This window comes from Danio aesculapii, chromosome 16 (assembly GCF_903798145.1).
Source record: "Danio aesculapii chromosome 16, fDanAes4.1, whole genome shotgun sequence".
Lineage (NCBI taxonomy): Eukaryota > Metazoa > Chordata > Actinopteri > Cypriniformes > Danionidae > Danio > Danio aesculapii.
The window spans coordinates 22,293,730-22,314,744 of NC_079450.1; the positions used below are offsets into that span (position 1 = coordinate 22,293,730).

Consider the following 21,015-nt stretch of genomic DNA (forward strand, 5'->3'; position numbering starts at 1 on the left):
TAAATGTAGTTGGTTTGCATTATTTCTAAAGTTCAATTTCAAATGTTTTATTTTATTTTTAAAATTAAAAATTGAGGTGAACTATCTGCTGCTGCTTTCAGTATATGGCAATAAATGTTGTGTAAAAAGGCATTCAAACTCACATTGTTACACTGAATAAAGCACATGAGGTGCACTGAGGTGATCAGTTTTCTGTTGTTCAGTTGTGAGCAACAGAAACCGTTTTTAATACATCAATTCGAGGTGTTGGTTAGAACAAAAACTCCTTTTAATATGGAAAATGTTCCGTATTTGCGTGCTTTCCGAAAACGTGCTGTATTTTCTCACAACACTTGCAAAAAGAACGGAACTGAAAATGTTTCAAGGGGACCCTATAGGTTGGTTTATACTTCTACATCGAGTAATCGGCGTGACCCACAGCACATGCCTTGCGTGTAGTTGTACATTTATACGTCTGCATGCTGTTTGTGTTACTCTGCTATAACACTTCCGAAACACTAGCTTGCAGCAGGTTTTTATATTTCTCTGTATCGAGTTTCTTCACAGGTGTTTTGTTTTTTCCTAAACTCTACCTTAATGTACAAGTGGCCTCATTCAGAGGCAGGAACCGGCGGATGTGCAACAACTTTAATCATAAGGTAAACACAAAACAAAAGTTTCCATCTGGACCTCCTTTACAGGACTTGACACTTATAAACACTTGTTCCATCGGTCTCGTGGCTGTCAGCACCGTTCACACTCGGCACAGCTACCAAGCTGAACAATCATAGAGCTTGTGCTATGCGTCATTGCGACTTGTAGTTACATTTTTTGAGAGGTGTGCGTCAGTCACAGCTATGCGACCTTGTGAATATTGTAGGCTAGCACCGTGGGTCACGCCGGTCACTCGTCACAGAAGAGTAAACCAGCCATAAAACATGACAGACACCGGCAAACTAAGAAAATGTTCTCCGACTATTACACGGTGAAGTTGGAGGTGATCTTTTAAAGGTGAGTTTTTTTTTTGTTTTTTTTTTGTTTATTGTAACATCCTGTTTCTGTTGTCTTGGTGTTTTATTAGCCTAAATAGCTGGGTCTGTCATGTTTTAGGGTCCCCTTGAAACATTTCTGCTGTGTTTTGTGCCATTTGAAAGTGTGAGAAATTGCAGGAAATTTTCAGAATTTGCTTGCGTTGTGAGAAAATACAGCACATTTTATTAATTTGTTTTCATTGTGAGGAAATGCAGCGCATTTTTAAAAAATGCGTAAGCGTTGTGAGAATTTGCAGCACATGTTCTGTCAAACGGATGTTTTCTCTATTTTCTGGTTAAGCTCTCTCGGCCACCATACTACGAATGAATGTAAATTTCCTGTTGACCAATGAAGGCCAGGGTTTTCCATGTCTTTTCCAGTGCATGATCCCAATCTTGATATTTAGTAGGATTTAGAAATGTATAGTGGGAAATATCAGTTAATGTTAATAGTTTAGGTAAATTATAAGCATGTCAAAATAAAAATAACAAGCTGGGATTCCGTTTACAATGACCCAAGTATAAAAATCTAATGGTTTTTATTATTCATCAGCTGGGAAAAAAATTCTGAATGTGTAATTCCAGTGATGTTGTTTCTCTATACCATTATGTTGTAGACTTATTTGAGTAGTTTTTAGAGCTATATTTTGATTGTTATTGATGTTGACAGACAAGCAGAGATTAGTTAAAGGGCACATATTTTACCTATCTTTCAAGATTTAAGATAAGTCTTTTGTGTCTTCAGGGTGTGTCGTTTCAGCTCAAAACCCCTATCAGATTATTTATTATACCTTTCAGAACATTGGAATTTTCTGCTCTGAACACTATGTAGCTATTTTTTGTTGCCTGCGCCTTTAATGCTAGTTCTCCTCGCCCACCGTTCCCACGTGCCTGTCATAGTGAGTCTCCACCTCGGCTGCATCAGATAAACAGCACAGTGACAGACATAAAGGAAGCAGATCTCACGTAAAGTTTGTGAGAAATACTACAGTAAGAACTTTTTCAATGATTATTTGCTGTATTTGGTGTGGAGTTAATTCAAGCCTTTCGCTAAATTAATTACAAACATGCACTGTTTTAAAAACGTGTTAAACTTGTAAAAGTCATTCTTGATCACATCTGAAGATGGTTGATCACAGAGAGCTGAACAGATCTTTTAATCCCAGTTGCTTTGCGCACGTTCTGTCTTGTTGATTATATGTGTTACTATGGAGACATGTTAATACGCGGCTGTCAATCAATACAGTGGGTGGGGAAACCGCACTCCTACATGTTGCGGTGGGCCTCAAAATAGGAGGGATTTGGATCCTATTTTAATGTTAGGAAATAAAAAAATAAAAAAGACTTCTTGTCTTTCTATAACTCCACTATGACTATGAACACACTAGACTGTACCTACACACAGTTCTTTCCAAACAGATTACAAAAGATAATTTTCATCATAGGTGCCCTTTAAGGTCTTTCATTTTCTTTTGCATGCACTTAATCTGTCTGTAAAAAAAAATCAGTCAATAATACTGAAAAAAACAATAGTGTTGACTAGTGAAGTCAAAAGCACTTCTGATGTCCTTACTGAAAACTGATGCTTCTGTAATTGTTCCGGTTAAAGATGTTGGTTCTTTGAGGCATGAAATGTGCATCATATTTTTATAATATCAGCAACATAAACCATTAGGCCAATCCTTATTGTATAGCATCTCATCTTAATGGGTAAACATCCATGTGTCACCATGGAAACTGTACAGAGTAACCCTTAATGGAAATCTGGTTTTCCTGGATACGTTGTCCAAACAAAAGTGATAAGGAATTGCCAAGATTAGAGCAATGTCGACCGTGTAGCCTATATAAATATTTAACATTTATGCATAAATGCTGTTTCATATCTATGAAAGCTGACAGTCAAATAAAAATGAGGTCCATTTGAGGACATCACTCACTGATAATATCCAAGAATGAATGCAAATATCCACAATAAATCCTTGGTTTATCCCACAGCTTATCGATAATGCGCCTCACAAGGACTCGGAAGGAATTGAGGCTTGCAAGATCGTGTAGCAAGTGATCCTCCCGATCAATCTAGCTGACATGCGCCTCGTGATGTTTCTCTCCACCCACTAGTGTAAACAGCATTGCTCTCTGATCCACTGTTTATGCCATTATGTAACAAATACTCTGGACCGCAATCATGAGGAACCGGAGAAGCACATCAGTGACATTTTGCTCACCATAATGATGTTGTTTAGATTCTATACTCTGTGTGTCTACTGGCCACCTGAGACTCTGTGATGCTTCATAGCCATTTCTGGAGGCTATTATCTACTACTATGGCAAAAGGTGTAATCTGTATTTTGCTTTAAATGTGAAGGTGCTATTTTTCCAGAATAACCGATGGAGGGATTCTGCTCCTATATGTTGAAAGCTTCAGTAAACGATGTCCAAATTGTAAGATACATTTTAGGACACACTTTGATGTTAGGTGGAGAAAGCCATATTAAAGTAAGCATTTTAAAGAGCGTATAGACAGACAGACAGATTGATCTAACATCTAACATTATTTAACAAGTTTCAAACATTTTTAGCATTTTAACATTTTTTTTTACTTTGGTAGCATGATTTACCACACTGCTGACAAGTTTTAGCAAGTTTCTAGCATGTTTCTACTCTCTGCTGACATGTTTAGCATGTTGCTAACACATTTTAACACCCTACGCTTTGCATGTTGACATGATTTGACACATTTTGCCACTTTGTTAGCATGATTTATAAAGTTTTACCACAATGCCAGCAAATTTTTAGCATGTTTATATTCACTGCTGACATGTTTAGCATGTTGCTAACATTGTTTAACATCCTATAAGTTTTGCATATTGTTATCATTTTAACCCGGTTTAACACATTTAACTACCAAGTTTCTAGCATGTTTCTACTTACTACTGACATGTTTAGTATACTAACATTATTTAACACACTATAAGTTTTGCATATTGTTAGCATATTAACAACTGAACACATTTGCAACACTTTGGTAGCATGATTTAACAGAACAAACATGTTTTAGCACATTGCCAGCAAGTTTCTACTCGCTATAGACATGTTTAGCATGTTGCAAACATTATTTAAAACCCTTTTTGTTTTACATATTGCTAGCATGTTAACATGATTTACACGTCCGCCACTTTGGTAGCATGATTTAACACACTACTAACATGTTTTAGCACATTGCAAGCATCTACTCCCTGCTACACATTTTCACCACTTTGGTATCCTGATTTAACATGTTTTAGCACATTGCTAGCATGTTTCTACTCATGTTTAATATATTGCTAATATTATTTAACACCCTATAAGATTTGCATATCGTTAGCATGTTAACACATTTTGCCTTTTTTGTTAGCATAATTTATAACATTTTATAACATTTTAGCACATCGGTAGCAAGTTTCTAGCATGTTTCTACTCACTGTTGACTATCGCTTGATTTAACACAGTACAAACATGTTTTAGCACATTGCTAGCATGTTTCTACTCCTGTTTAATATGTTGCTAATATTATTTAACACCCTATAAGATTTGCATATCGTTAGCATGTTAACATTTTGCCTTTTTTGTTAGCATAATTTATAACACTTTATAACATTTTAACACATCGGTAGCAAGTTTCTAGCATGTTTCTACTCACTGTTGACTGTAGCACGATTTAACACAGTACAAACATGTTTTAGCACATTGCTAGCATGTTTCTACACACTGCTGATGTTTAATATATTGCTAACATTATTTAACATCCTATATGTTTTGCATATTGCTAGCATGTTAACAGGATTTACACGTCCGCCACTTTGGTAGCATGATTTAACACACTACTAACATGTTTTAGCACATTGCAAGCATCTACTCACTGCTACACATTTTCACCACTTTGGTATCCTGATTTAACACACTACTAACATGTTTTAGCACATTGCAAGCAAGTATCTACTCACTGCTAACATGTTTAGCATGTTGCTAAAATTGTTTAACACCCTATACGTTTTACATATTGCTAGCATGTTAACATAATTTAACACATTTTGCCACTTTGGTATCTTGATTTAACACACTACTTGCATGTTTTAGCACATTGCTAGCATGTTTCTAGCATGACTCACTACATACACGTTGAACATATCCCTAACATAATTTAACACATTTTGAGCATAATTTAGTATGGTACATGTTTTAATACAAGATTCTATAGATATTGATTCTATAGAAATGAATACAATACCATAAAAACTAGTTTGTGACAAACAGCATTTTCCTATTTAAGTTTAGCATCTTTGACTAGTGGTTGTCTGAAATGGGCAGATTTAACATTAAATTTCCTTAAGTTTCAAATATTAAGTCTTCTTTCCTTCTATAAAACAACTAAATTAAAAATAAAGTCCTTAAAGGTTTGACCTAACTGATCCGTTTATGTTTGATAAAAGAGTCTGCATGGGAAATGAGATTATTCTTTTTGCGATGCAGTGGAAGAGGATGGTGATTTGTCAATATTATAAAATGACAATGATTTTATCTGACTTCGGCTATCTAATTTTAAGGTGCAGGACTGATACTTAAAAGCATTTGATCTACAAAATGTTAATCATTGAAATTGCACTTAGTTTCATATGACGGAAATGACTACACAAATTTAGTGAAAGTGCATTACAATAAGCTTTTGTCTTTCTACAAGTCATTATACAACAGCCTCTTTTTATTATTATCCTGACTGATATGTGCATAGCCCAGGTGCTTTAGTAAAAAGCACTTATCCAATATATTTCATAATGGGGTCTATAGGTTGTCTGCTGAAGAGATTATGTAAAAGTGCTCGAGTCTCCAACCTTTACAAGTACCTGCAGAAAATTAGCATAGCAGTTTTCCATTTCAAACATTTTTTAAGGCATAATTTTGGTTAGAACTTTGGGCGGCATGGTGGCTCAGTGGTTAGCACTGCCGCCTCACAGCAAGAAGGTTGCTGGTTCGAGTCCCGGCTGGGTCAGTTGGCATTTCTGTATGGAGTTTGCATGTTCTCCCAGTGTTCATGTGGGTTTCCCCACAGTTCAATTACATGCGGTACAGGTGAAATGGATTAAATAAATTGGCTATAGTGTATGTGTGTGAATGTAAGAGTGTATGGGTGTTTCTCAGTACTGGGTTGCGGCTGGAAGAACATCCGCTGCATAAAACATATGCTGGAATAGTTGGTGATTCATTCCGTGTGGCAACCCCTGATAAATAAGGGATTAAGCCGAGAGAAAATGAATGAATGTTATATTTTTTACCATGCAAACTAACTATTTAAAATTGTAAGTGGTGACAGTCATCATCATTCAGTGTACGACATTATTGAAGAGTCTCATGAAGAGTGAAATTTGCTGAGATAAAAGTGAATCGACATAATGATTTTAATATTTTATCTGAACTTTCACAACAAATACTGAGAGATCAGATAGTTTGTGATGTCTAATTTCCACGCATCCATAAAAATAGATTCATGAGAACAGATACAGATCACAAAAGCAGAATACAGCAAAGCAAAACTGACCGCTAATACATAAACACATTCTTGGCTGGAAAAAAAGTTTACATATTACAGTTCAAGAAACTAAACCATCTCCTTTTACAGCAAAGCTGACATTTCAAATCCAACAAAAACATCACGAGACGATTCGTTAAATGTCACTTCAACTTTGGAATTTGAAGGTCATAAAAACAGCCATTCTGCACCAATGGCAAAGCAATGCAAGATTTCCATCTACTAAATACTAAAAAGAGCTAAACTTTTTTAAAAAGACTCAGCACGTCTATACTTCATAGTTAAAGGTTTTAAAACACCTTCACTAGTAGCACACATTTACAAAATGACTCCTCATAAAGCACCATGCTCAGATAATGCTCAGAGTTTATGTTTTCAAAAGGAAGAACATCCGCTGACATCCATGGAAATCAAAGGGAAAGTCCATTCTAAAGTCCAATCTTTCTCCATACGTCTTGATCCTCAAGTTTTAGCGAAAACCTTTTATTGTCCACAACAAGAATTTAAAAAAACTGTACATTTTCATTGTTCTGTGTAACAAGCTCTTGTAAGAAAAGTCTTACAGCTTATTTTGTTGCCTCAAAAGCAGAATCTGATTATTCAATGTATCATAAAATCCCACAATTCCCAAGGAAATGCATTAACTTGCATTAAAAAAAATCTCATTAGGAGAATCTGCTGTATTGGCTCATATACCACTAATGAATGTAAATTTCCTGTTGGCCAGGTCTTTGATGTCTTTTCCCATGCATGATTACCATCTTGATGGTCCAGATCATCTCATTTCCTCACTTAGGAAAATATCTCGCAGATCATTTCAGGGCCATGCATTAGTTTTCAGTCAAAAACAATATGGATAAAATATTAATAATAGCCCAACATAATATTCTGCCAGCGGTTTATGGGCCTGATAAGCTTAAAACTCAGTTGTGGAGATCTGGGTTACCTCGGACTGCGGGTCTTTCGGTGTACTAGGAGTCATCCGGTCCAGGTCTAGTCATGTGGGCTGCTTGATTGATTCCGATTTGGCGCAGACTGAGATGGGCTCTCTGATGACGCTGCGGGCTCTGGAAAAGCTGCTCTGCTCCATGCGAGTGCGAAAAGGCAAGCAGAAATCTCTGAAGCACCTCTTGAAGTTCTCATCCAGGAAGGCGTAGAGGACCGGGTTGAGGCTGCTGTTCATGTAGCCCAGAGCGATGCACAGATGCCAGCAGGCCACCACCAGCAGGTTCTTCTGGTCGATCTCCACCACAGTCTTGATGATGATGAAGATGTGGATTGGGGTCCAGCAGATGATGAAGGCCGCCACCACCACTAAAACCATGCGGGTGATGCGCCGGAGGTTCCTGTCCTTCTCTTTGGAGCCGGAGAGCAAGCGCACGCTCTTCAGCCGCAGGATCATCAGGCCATAGCAGACGGTGATCACCAGGACGGGAAACACGAAGGCAAAAATAAAAACGCAGATCTTGGTCACGGTGTCCCAGTACCATTCTGGCTCTGGGAATTTCAGCATGCAGATTGTTTTGCCTGAGGAGAACATCATAAAGAACATATTGATCCAGTTATTGATGTTAATTATTAATAAAGTTATTAGGCATTTTAGTGACATGTCTTAAATGCCTCATATATTTCTTCCAGACCTTGATTCTAATTCCAAGAACACTGAGAAATCTCATCCAAAGATTAGTGAAATATATTAGTCTCTGTACAAATAATATGTGACCCTGGGCCACAAAACCAGTCATAATTGTTTTTGGAAATTGAGATTTATACATCATCTGAAAGCAGAATAAATGAACTTTCCATTGCTATATGATTTGTCAGGATTGGACAATTGAGGTGAGATACGACTATTTCAAAATCTGGATTCTGAAGGTGGAAAAAATATTGTGAATATCAACTTTAAAGTTTTCCAAATCAGGTTCTTGGCAATGCATATAACTAATAAGAATTTATATTACAAAAAAAAAGTGAATTTACAAAATATTTTCCGAAATTTGATACCTACAATGATACCTAGGGCTGGGTGATTTGGCCTAAAATCAAAATCTGGATTAATTGAACATTTCAACTCGATTACGATTAATGACGATTATTTAATTGATTTATTTTATTTTATTGTCCTCATAGTTCACTTATAAGTTTTGTAAAGTAAATATGCTCACATATTACAAGTGAGAGATTTTTGAATGAAGGGTGCATTAGGAAACACATACTATCTACGCTCTATGATTATTTATTGAACATCAACAGTGAACAACTGAAAGCAAAACACATTGCCTAAAACCAACAGCCTCTTTTTTTTCTTATTAAAAAGGGAAAACCAATAACGTGCACTTTTGTAAACAATATTCTTTTCAAAGTTTTTCATATTAAAAGTAGAAAATAAGCAGTATATCTTCTAAGTAAAATAACTGTTGTATATCCTGTACTATTTTAAACAGTGCATTTCTTGGGTCTTCTGTAAACAAATATTTTAATGTAAATAATCATTTTATTGTAATGGATAATATGCAATCTTAAAGCATCTCTGGCGCAGTATGCAAGCTTGTGAAGGGTGCGCCAGACCATTTCCATGTGTTCGACGCAGAAGTATAAAGCTGCGGTCACACTGAGCTTTGTGTGTGCGAAATTGTCGTACGGTGCTGTGAAAAGGGGCGGGATTAAACAAGATGATTAGACATTAATAAAGCCAGCGATTGCTCCATGTTTTAAATTTCTGTCCAGAGAGGTTCTGTTTTGATTCTTGATTGGTCTCACGCCGTCAAGTGATGTGATTTCGCAGGTCAGAGTTCACCAAGCTTGAACTCTGCACCGCAGCAACATGTGAAACTTGACGCATGACCTTGCGTTTCCGGTCTGACGCATTTGCGTGCGTATGAATGGGAGTCTATGGGAGGAAAAGCCCAGTGTGACCGCAGCTTTCATCAGCCTGAACAGAGCAGGGTCATGTGACTCCACACGCGGTAGAGAAAATAATTGAAAAAATCAACCTGGAAAAATTTGATCGATTATAGGTTCTGAAAGTTTATTTCGATTTACTTTTCAATTAATTGCCCAGCCCTAATGCTGCCACAAATATATTGCAATAAAACGCCCACATACTGTATATGTTATGTAAATATATAGTTGTACAATTTAGAAAAGTGCCAATTTAAATTTGCATTTTTAGTCACAAAATACAAAAAAGAAATTTTATTAGGATTGCACTGTTTTTGTTTTTGTATTTTAAAAGCCAGTATTTATGAATTCACAGATTATTTTGCCTATGCTTGAACATGAAAGCTTCTGATCTGAGAGTTGCAACCCTGTGCTAAAATAGTTAAGTTGATTAAAACATTAAAAATAATTGCACTGCTTATTAAAACAAATTAAGTTGCAGATGCTCAACTTTTTTTATACACTTTGTTTTTAGCTTTTACCTTTACATGTTGATCAGTTAACTGGTAATTTTCTGTGAAGACACTAAGTGGTTGTTATCACAGAATAAAACGCAAGAGGCTTATCAGCAGCCCGATGCAAGCAGAAGGGCTTTATTCTGAGAAAACATCCGCCTGGATGTACTTTATCCTGCTTATTACACGGCTACTTGCCACAAAGTGTAAAATGTAGGCAAAATATTGTTCTGAGCCTTAATAACAATTATTTAGTTCTTTAGTTAACTGCAATTCTGACAGACATAAAAACGGCCGAATGGAGCATACACTAACCTATGTATTATTCAGTCACAAGATGGTGCCAAACAGTCAAAAACAGCCATAGAGACAGACAAGCATATAAATATAGATGTGAACATATTCATTGACAATCAGTTACTTTCACTGGATTTTATCTGAGAATAACATTCATTGGAATGTTGCAACTGACCAATCAGAATCAAGTATTCCAAACAACCACGTAATAACAGGGCAGTGGTCACCAATCTCGTTCATGTAGGTCCGGTGCCCTCCAGGGTTTAGCTCCAACTTGCCTCAACACGCCTGCCTGGGAGTTTCAAGTACATCTAGTAAGACCTTGATTAGCTTGTTCAGGTGTGTTTGATTAGGATTGGAGCTAAAATCTGCAGGAGACCAGAACGCCAGGAACAAGTTTGGTGATCCCTGTAACGGGATAACTAGTAATACCCCCTGAAACTATTATAAAATAATGCACACTACGACATAAAGCAAAGTAAGGCTACACTATACAATGACGGTGACGCAGTGGGTAGCACGTTCGCCTCACAGCAAGAAGGTTGCTGCTTTAAGCCTCGGCTGGGTCAGTTGGCATTTCTGTGTGGAGTTTGCATGTTCTCCCTGTGTTGGCATGGGTTTCCTCCGGGTGCTCCGATTTCCCCCAGAAGTCCAAAGACATGCGGTACAGGTGAATTGGGTATGCTAAAATTGTAGTGTATGAGAATGGGTGTATGGATGTTTCCCAGTGATGGAAGGGCATCCGCTGCGTAAAAAATATGCTGGATAAGTTGGCGGTTCATTCCGCTGTGTTGACACCAGATTAACAAAGGGACTAAGTCGAAAAGAAAATGAATGAATAATACAATGACCCAGAGTCAATTATCCTGCTTATATGGACCCTTACCACACCTAAATACATTTTTCAGATCAAGTATAAGACATTTGTCCTCAACTCCTGTGTGTAGTAGTGTCTTACACATCTCATCCCAATCCTTTTGTTTTGATTTTTGATCCATTAGCCAATCAGATTCTAGCAGTAGTATGATAATAAATAGCTCACTTCTCTTGTCCTCACCTGAGTCTAATTCTTTAGTAACAGCCATCACCATGATGGGAAAGCCGACAGCGGAGGACAGAATCCAGACGCAGATGTTGATGATCTTCGCTTTGACGGGTGTGCGGAAGTCCAGGGCTCTCACCGGATGACACACGGCAATATAGCGGTCCACACTCATCATCGTCAGTGTGAAAATACTGGTAAACATGTTGTAATAGTCAATAGCAACGACCACTTTGCACAAGAGCTCACCAAACGGCCAAGTGCCCATGAGGTATTTGGCACTCTGGAAGGGCAATGTACTGGTGGCCAACGCATCGGCTAATGCCAGGTTGAAGATGTATATGTTGGTTGCAGTTTTCATCTTTGTGTACCTGTTTATAAGGGGGAAAAAAAACTAAAGTTAGAGCTAGAGAGTCATATAGGCAATATGACTATAATTGAAGTCAGAATTATTATCCCTCCTGAACTATTAGCCTCCCTATTTTTTAAAAATATTTATATTATATTTTTTTCCCAATTTCTGTTTAATTAATAAGGCTTTTTTTTTCAACATTTCATAATTAGGCAAGTTAGTGTAATTAGGAAAATGATTGTTTAATGATGTTTTAATCTATAGACAATCAAAAAATTCTTGAGGGGGCTAATAATATAGACCTTAGAATAGTTTTAAAAATTTAAAACTGATTTTTTTTTCTAGCCGAAATAAAACAAAGACTTTCTCCAGAAGAAAAAATATTATAGAAAAATTCCTAAACATCATTCTTAACTTGGGAAATAATTGACACAGCAAAAAAATAAATAAAATAATAATAAAAATAATAATGGTAAATCACAGGAGGAGAACTGTATATTGTATGGACAAAATAAAAAATATTTGGTTCATATTATGCTTGTTATCGTTAAGTCATTGATTCATTCATTTTCTTTTCGGCTAAGTCCCTTTATTAATCTGGGGTTGCCACAGCGGAATGAACCGCCACCTTATCCAGCACGTTTTACGCAGCGGATGCCCTTCCAGCCGCAACCCATTATCTGGGAAACATCCAGACACACTCACTCATACTCATACACTACTGACAATTTTGCCTTCCCAATTCACCTGTACCGCATGTCTTTGGACTGTGGGGGAAACCGGAGCACCTGGAGGAAACCCACGCGAACGCAGGGAGAATATGCAAACTCCACACAGAAACTTGATTCAACTGAAAGGTTTAGGCAGCAAAAACATATTTTACAATGTTATGTTGTGGTCAGGGCTGGATTTAACCAATGAGTGAGGCAAGCGGCCACTAAGGGCCCCAGAAAAATTGGGGCCTCTGACAAATACCTAGAAGTATCAATTTTATTTATCTTTTCTTTCATATTTATTAAAATCGAGTCTAATAAATTAAAGTGTATCCCCAATAATGGAGCAGGCAGTTCTGCAGTCAAATCAGATAAAGATTTAGTGTAAAAATAAAACAATTTATTTAATATTTTTTTTATTTTTTAGAAAAGATTGAGTTAAATAAGAAAAAGTCAGCAAAGCAAACAAAATAAATAAATAAATAATTACAAAAGGAGTATATTAGGACTTTTGGACCCCATGGCTGGAATTGCTTAGGCCCCCAAAGCAATAAATCCACCCCTGGTTGTTGTGTCAAAATACATTATTTAAAGTAATACTTTTATAGGAGCATAACATTGCATTGCAAAGTTGCAATCTTGAAAGTACAGTTTACATTTTGTATTTTATTTTAGCGATTATTCTATGTCGGACCTGTAATTGTTAGTTTTTGAAAAGTGTTTTGTATTTTATTAATATTTATTTTATATTTGTCAATTTTGAATCAAACATTTGCCCTGAAGTTCTGAATAAAGTGAGCCATATGAATGTGAAGAAGTCGATTTTTGAGTATACTTTAAAATGTGAAAAAAGAAATAGTCCATACTTTATGTGGTCTATATATATATATATATATATATATATATATATATATATATATATATATATATATATATATATATACACATACATACACATACATACACATACATACATACATACATACATACATACATACAGTTGAAGTCAGAATTATTAGCCCCCCTTTGAAATTTTCTTTTTTTTTTATATTTCCTAAATGATGTTTAACAGAGCAAGGAAATTTTCACAGTATGTCTGATAATATTTTTTCTTCTGGAGAAAGTCTTATTTGTTTTATTTTGGCTAGAATAAAAGCAGTTTTTATTTTTTTAACCATTTTAAGGTCAAAATTATTAGCCCCTTTAAGCTATTTGTTTTCAACTATCTACAGAACAAACTATCGTTATACAATAACTTGTTAAACTACCCTAACCTGCCTAGTTAACCTAATTAATCTAGTTAATCCTTTAAATGTCACTTTAAGCTGTATAGAAGTGTCTTGAAAAATATCTAGTCAAATATTATTTACTGTCATCATGACAAAGATAAAATAAATCAGTTATTAGAAATGAGTTAATAAAACTATTATGTTTAGAAATGTGTTAAAAATCTTCTCTCCATTAAACAGAAATTAGTTTTTCTCAGTAGCTTTGGTGCATTTCTCACAACACTATTTACATTTGCACAACAGTTAATGCATTTCTCAAACAAAAGCTAGTTGATAACCTAAAAAAAAAAGCACGTCACTTGCTCAAAATGGATAGCTCATTCCTCAAAAGCAAGTACTCATGTCAATGAAAGTGTCAGAGTCATCAAGATGAAAAGTCCTGACACCGTTGTTTATAAACAAGGTACAACTTTTCCCAGCAGTGGCAACAGCATGCTCTCATTATATGAAGGCCACTTTCTGATATCATACAATAATCAGATTTTCAATATTTTCAAATTGAATGATGGGTATGTCCTATAATAGGATGCAACCATCACTACTAAAGAAAAGACCACGGTGAAGGCATAAATTGAAATCCATTGATTATGCTCCCTTGAATTAGTCTGGTTGCCCACACACCGCCTTCTCTTTTGAGGACTTGACATTTGAAGTCTCAGAGCTGAAGAGAGAAGACGGTGCATCCATTAGTGACACTGCAGTTTATCCCTCTCTTTGCGCATGGGCTATACGTGTGGCGAGATGAATAAATCCATTATTATAAGCTCCATTAAGTCTTTTGTAGTGAGCGCATAACATGTTTTTGTTGTATATCCGTGACTCATGTTTGCATCTTTCAATATTGGTTCGCTATGTTCAGTCCAGTTGTACTGTAATTGCCATCAATCATGGTTGTCATGCTAAAATAAGATCTCCTTTTCTTTCCAAACTCTGAGTGGTGCGTGGGGATCATTTTTGTATGTAATTTGTTTTGCTGTCACAGAAGAATATACAGCTTTAGAACATTTTTAATATGGAAAACTATGGAGAGTTTCTTTGGATTTACTGGATTAATAAGGTAAAAAGGTCTAATGCCAGTTCTTCCAAATTTTAAATAAACATGTTTAAACATTTTCTTTAAGCGAAAATGACAGTTAGTCAGAAATTAGTTGTTAATGTTGGTATTGTGCTGTCTAAAAATGAAAATGAACAGTTTAAATAAATATATACATATACAGTTAAAGTCAGAATTATTAGACCGCCCCCCCCCCCCTTTTTTTATTTTTATTTATTTATTTTTTTATATTTCCCAAACGATGTTTAATAGAGCAAGGAAATTTTCACAGTATGTCTGATAATATTTTCTCTTCTGGAGAAATTGGAAAATTTGTTTTATTTCGGCTGGAATAAAAGCAGTTTTTAATTTTTTTTTTTTGAAAACATTTTAGGGACAAAATTAGCACCTTTAAGTTATTTTTTTCCCTATTGTCTACAGAACAAACCATTACACAATAACTTGCCTAATTACCCTAACCTGCCTAGTTAACCTAGTTAAGCCTTTAAATGTCACTTTAAGCTGTCAATCATTCGGAAGGAATAATGGATGTTTTGAAGGAGGGATATTCGGAAGAAAGTAAGGAAGAAAGGAGAGAAAGAACATTCGGAAGGAAGTATTTTCGGATTGGTGGATGGATGAAATACAAGAGATTATGGATGGATGGATCAATGGAATACAGGAGATGATGGATGGATGGATGGATGGAATACAAGAGATTACGTATGGATGAATGGACGGATGGATGGATGAAATACAAGAGATTATGTATGGATGAATGGATAAAATACAAGAGATTGTGAATGGATGGATGGATGGAATACAAGAGATTATGGATGGATGGTATACAAAAGATTATGGATGGAAAGATGGATGAAATACCAGAGATGAATGGACAGACAGAAAGATGGACAGACAGACAGACAGACAGATAGACAGATAGACAGATAGATAGATAGATAGATAGATAGATAGATAGATAGATAGATAGATAGATGGATAGCACGGACAATATAATAAGCATTTTGTTTCAGGAGCGCAGAAAACCATTTTTTAAATCTTGAAAACTAATGAATTAAAATAAGAGGTGGATCTTTGATGTGGATGCAATCTAAAGCTCATTCAGTTCAAGCTTTCTGTCTGCAATTGAAACTTTAGGAAGAATTATTAATGAGTTCTTTTCACATCAGACTTCCTATTGTACAGCTTGTGCCTTCCAGGCTTTAGTGGCTGATATGCTTTAATACGCTTTCTTCTGCTACATTTTTTTTCTGTCTCCAAATGGGAAAAGGCATCTGTGAAAGGTAGGCAATCCAGACATCATGAATATGATTAGCTCATTCAGACTTTTCCTCTTAGGCAATGGCTTTGCGCTCCTGAAGATATGTGCTGTGAATAGAGGAGAAAGATGTGATCTGAGCCACTCTGAAAGAACGTGCTGCTAAAAACTCTATATTTCAGCGCAAGCTTTGCTTGGGTTTTCTTCCCACCTGTGTCTTTTGACTAAAAAGGCTAAAGTTTGTAAAATATATATTTGTTCACTCATATTTTAACATGAAACCTTCAAATAAACAACATTTAGCAATGTGCAATATTCTCACTATTGACATGTTTTGAGTTGTCATTAATCTTCATTTTTAGAGTTGTTATTCCTCCATTTTAGAACATTCTTAAAGCATTCTAATTTTTATTTCATATTCGGAACTCATGCAAAGTTCAATATGGAATCCTAAATAAGAGTTTCTTTGAAATAATAGTTTTTAAAAATGCAAACAAAATTCAGTAGTTTCAAATTTCACACAGCTCATATTTGATTAATTCAATGTGGGTGTAGTTTTGCCAAGTTTGATGCGATCCTGGATTAACATCTATATTGAATGTCATGGAATGTCATTTTTGTTTGAAAATGTTATCCATACCTAATCCCTAAACCTGTAAATAAATCCCAAAATCAATATCTGCAAGGCTGAACTTAAAGGTGCAGTAGGTGATTTGTCTTCAGAAACATGTATTGTTGTGCTGGTTGAAAGTCTCTTCACATTCCAATAGTAATGAATAAGGTAAATGATCTAAATGTATTTATATGTATTTTTATATTCTGGGACATAAGACTAAAAAATGTTCATCCAATTAATATTTGCAGTGCAAATTCCGACAATTCCAACACAATCTCACGGCAATTCGTAACTTTTTTTTAGTGGCTAATTCGTACGAATTCGTACGATCTAATTCGTACAATTTAGTACGATTTGCTCATTCTCCAATGACGGTTGGGTTTAGGGGTGGGGTTAGGTGCCACGCCTCCTTTTTAAAATCGTACCATTTCGTACGACTGAACTCGTACGAATTCGTACGAATTAGCCACTAAACTGTCAAAACGTTTTCTCGTGAGATCAGGCTGACAATTCCCATAATTCTGATAAGTAGCCCAAACAATGCCAACAAATGTAAATTTGTACAACTGCGCACCTCTGTTCACACAGATCTGCCTTTTATGCGTGCACCTGCACTGCACGTTCATGTGCACATGAGAGAGAGAGAGAGAGAGAGAGAGAGAGAGAGAGAGAGAGAGAGAGAGAGAGAGCGGTAAAAACAGATGCTAAATCAAAACTTTTTAAAATCATGAATGAATACTGGAGTTACTTTTGCACGCTGGAGGAAAGACGACACCATGGCTGAAGTATTTCTTTTAGACAGGTAATGTTATGTTTTAAAAGTATTTTAGTCACACAAAGCTTATGTAGATTTTGTTATTATGAATGGGTTATATGCACGGCAGTGTTGTTCAGGCACTGAAATCTTCCAGCTAAAGAATTATGTGACTATTTTCAATTTCATAAGAGACCTTTTACAGCATCAATAATGCAGACTTTTATTTAGTTTAACAACAAAACATAAATAAACCGCGCTATTCTGTCTAGACTACTTTACTGAGCTGAAGGTGGTTTTATATTCACATTGCTTGATTTTTGAACAATGTCAGCCTGTGACGCGCTCCCTATAATGTTTACCATGCTACTCTGAATATTCTGAAATAGCATGCTTAGTAAGAAGTGTAATTTCTGCATGCCACCAGCCAAGCACTAAGCATTCAGTAGTGGCTTTAGGACAAAGCTGAGGGAGGGAGGGAGAGAGAGTGAGACCAGTGATCATTGCATGCATGAAATATTGTACAATATGACACGTTTTCTTGCTACCCAACAGAAAACGTGCTAGATATAATACAGTTTTTCATTCAAAATTGTAGTATTATAAAGTACTGTAAAGTTTTCTAACTGGCGATTGACATGATCTAGTGGATTGTCTGCTGTCATCTTTAAGGTTGATCCAGGAACATGTCCAGAAGAAATGAATTCACACAAACCTGATATTTAAGACTGATATTTAATTCCTGGGTTAATATCCTTCATTTTTTAGTGTCACACTAGTGTTGGGTGTAATGAGTTACAAAGTAAGTAGTTACTGTAATTTGTTTATCCACTGAAAAAATGTAAAGTAATGGATTACCATTTGATTTTAGATCATTTAATTACAGTTGCTGTAAATAAATTCAACAGTTCTGAATTAATCCGTTCAGAGAAGCAAAGAATGTTTTACTAAATAATTTTATTTTTTAAATGAAAGCTCACATTTACAAGTGAAGAAACAATGCTCAAGAACCTATTAGAAATAAGTTTATAACAATAACAATAATCAGTGTATTATTAAAATGACTTGTCATACATTATAATTAGAACTATTAATTATGAATTATAAAATATAAATATGAATTATTTTTTATAAGCAATTTAATTAACACTGGTTCTAACATTGCATATCCTCATTGCTGACTGATATTTGACTTGACTGAATAGAAATTGTCGAAAATAAATGGCAACATTTTCACTTCGATTTTCAACGCATTTTTCATTAGCCTTGGACAATTTCCCCTCAAATGACTGTTTATGTACAGTGGGCGGTGTTTCTGTGATTGCCTCCAAAACATGTGAACAAGAAATGTGTGATTGGCTGTCGGTTGCTACGCATCTAGCTGTAACATTGTAATACCGCATCACTCACACAGTAGAGTGGGATTTCATAACCCCGGGCAAAAAGCTGTTGTAATTTTAAAATCGTAAGTGTGTAATGTTCCTTTACCCAGGCATATTTAGAATGACTATAATGTGAAAATGGCTTAAATGGTTCTTAATAGCGATGTGAAAATGTTTATACAATGTTTGTTTAAAATGTGGGTTTTCTTCATTCCTTAAGAATTCCTAAAATAATGTTAGGCTAGTGATGGTAGCACTATATACAATTTGAACAGGAATAAATACAAGGCTGTGAATAAAACTATTGTTTAACAACATTTCACTGTAAAAATGCTGGGTTCCACACAATTCCTTCATGTTGCCCCAACACAAACCGATTAAGTTAACATAATTATTCTTACAAATTTGAGAGGATTGAACATGAAACAATTAAGTTATCCCCCCAAAAAACTCATGAGTTGTATTGGTTCAGCTCATTTTTAATAAGTAGTTTGAACAAGCATCAAAAATTGTGTGTGTGTGTGTGTATGTACAGCTGAATAAACAATATTCCAAAAAATATATATAATAAATTAATACTATAAACATTTTGAAAATTGCTTGCAGAAACCCTGATATTTATGCAAAACAAAATGTTTAAATGCCTCAGTTTTTGCCTATTTTCTAAACTTACAGTTTCTATTGTTGAAGAAAGTTCTCCAATAACTTTTAGAAAGGTTATTTAGAGGCTCTACACTGACTTTGCCAAGGAGCTCCAATTTGTGTCTCTATATTTACATTTTTACAGTGATGAAAATGAAACCGTGTACTAACCAATTACTCACCCTCAAGTGGTTCCAAACATTTATAAAATTCCTTTTTCGCTGCTGAACACAAAAGAAAACATTTTGAAGAATGATGGAAACCAGTTACTGACATCCACAGTAGGAAAAAAAGTCAGTGGTTACCAGGTTCCAGCATTCTTCAAGGTATTTTATTTTGTGTAACAAATGAAGGGTTAGTAAATAATGAGGGTAATCGAGGTTCATTTTTGGGTGAACTATTGCTTTAAAATAGTTCCAAATATGACCATATCAATGGTAAGAAATGTAATTTTTTGTTGCTGCACAACATATAAGTACTTTGGTTTTGTGAAGCTGAAGTCATAATCAAATAAAGGGAATGGTCTTTCTATCTATCTATATCTTATCTTTCTTTCAGTTGAGGAGCATATAAACAATCGAATCTGACTGTTTGCTCTTACATTTGATCTTTAAATTGTACAATGCTAAGTTCCTCCAAGCCCTTGAGCTAAAATGATATAAACTATAATTTAGACTGGCTCTGCATCTTTTCTGTTTCATAGATGCATAGTTTTGCGTGGATAAATATCACCACAATCTCTCTCAGTCCTGTCTTTCATCTTCCACCATTTGATCAGATTACAATCAAAACTCGATGACCACTGCAATCTCTGTACAAGATTACATTACTGAAGTTTAAACGAAATGTGTATATATAAACAGCAGACCAGTTTTCATGTCAATCATAAGTTTGGGCAAAGTAGGTCATATCTCACCAGCTGTTTCAAAACAAATAATGAATGATTATCCTTATTCCAAACAAGTTTAAAGTACATATCTTAATAATCAATGAAGTGGTTCTCTTACCTGACCACTCCGTACATAACCAGCACATTTCCAATGAGTCCCACAACGCAGATCACTGAGTATAGCGCAGTGATGGAGACAGCGATAGCGACCGCACTGCTGCCTCTCACCGCCTTCAGCTCACTGCTTCCTCCGCTCCAGTTGGACAGAAGTCCCGCAGGCTCCTCCAGAAAGCTCGAGTTGTACAGAAATAAAGGATCACGCTCGGAAAAATCGCTGACAGTCACTGTTGGAGGCTCCATTATTCTCGTCGTCCCCTATATGTCGAACGCCTTCTAATTGAGTGAAACTGTAAGATTATGAAAGTGTTTGTTTGATTTGAAAGGTATAAGAGCATGAACAACAGCAGCAGCTTTAAGGACATCAACTCCACTAGTCACTTTGCGCGGCTCTTCTCTCCTCTCCTCGGGAGCGCACTCGACTTCCAACTGCGCGCGCTGCTGTGCACGCGCTCGCACTTTCTCTCAAAGTGCAATCCCATTTGCATGGAAAGACTAGTGGAACACATGCTAATTACATCATCCGCGCACAAAAATCTCTCGACATACTGTAAACAGCGGTAGTAGTTTTTATTTTTTACCGTAATGAAGGCGTTTTTGTTATATTTTCCATTACTTTTCCATTTCCATGTCTTAAATGGT

General features: G+C 35.7%; 1 protein-coding gene across 1 annotated transcript; it reads right to left on the reverse strand.

Annotated features, from left to right (window-relative positions):
* Nucleotides 1–6,479: 6,479 nt before the first annotated feature.
* oprd1b (opioid receptor, delta 1b) lies at nucleotides 6,480–20,773 on the reverse strand. The gene is made up of 3 exons (XM_056476322.1): nucleotides 20,375–20,773; nucleotides 11,323–11,678; nucleotides 6,480–8,100 (listed from the first exon to the last, which is right to left on the reverse strand). Exons 1-3 carry the CDS (start codon nucleotides 20,614–20,616, stop codon nucleotides 7,571–7,573), a joined length of 1,128 nt encoding a protein of 375 aa, XP_056332297.1. The 5' UTR covers nucleotides 20,617–20,773; the 3' UTR covers nucleotides 6,480–7,570.
* Nucleotides 20,774–21,015: the final 242 nt, after the last annotated feature.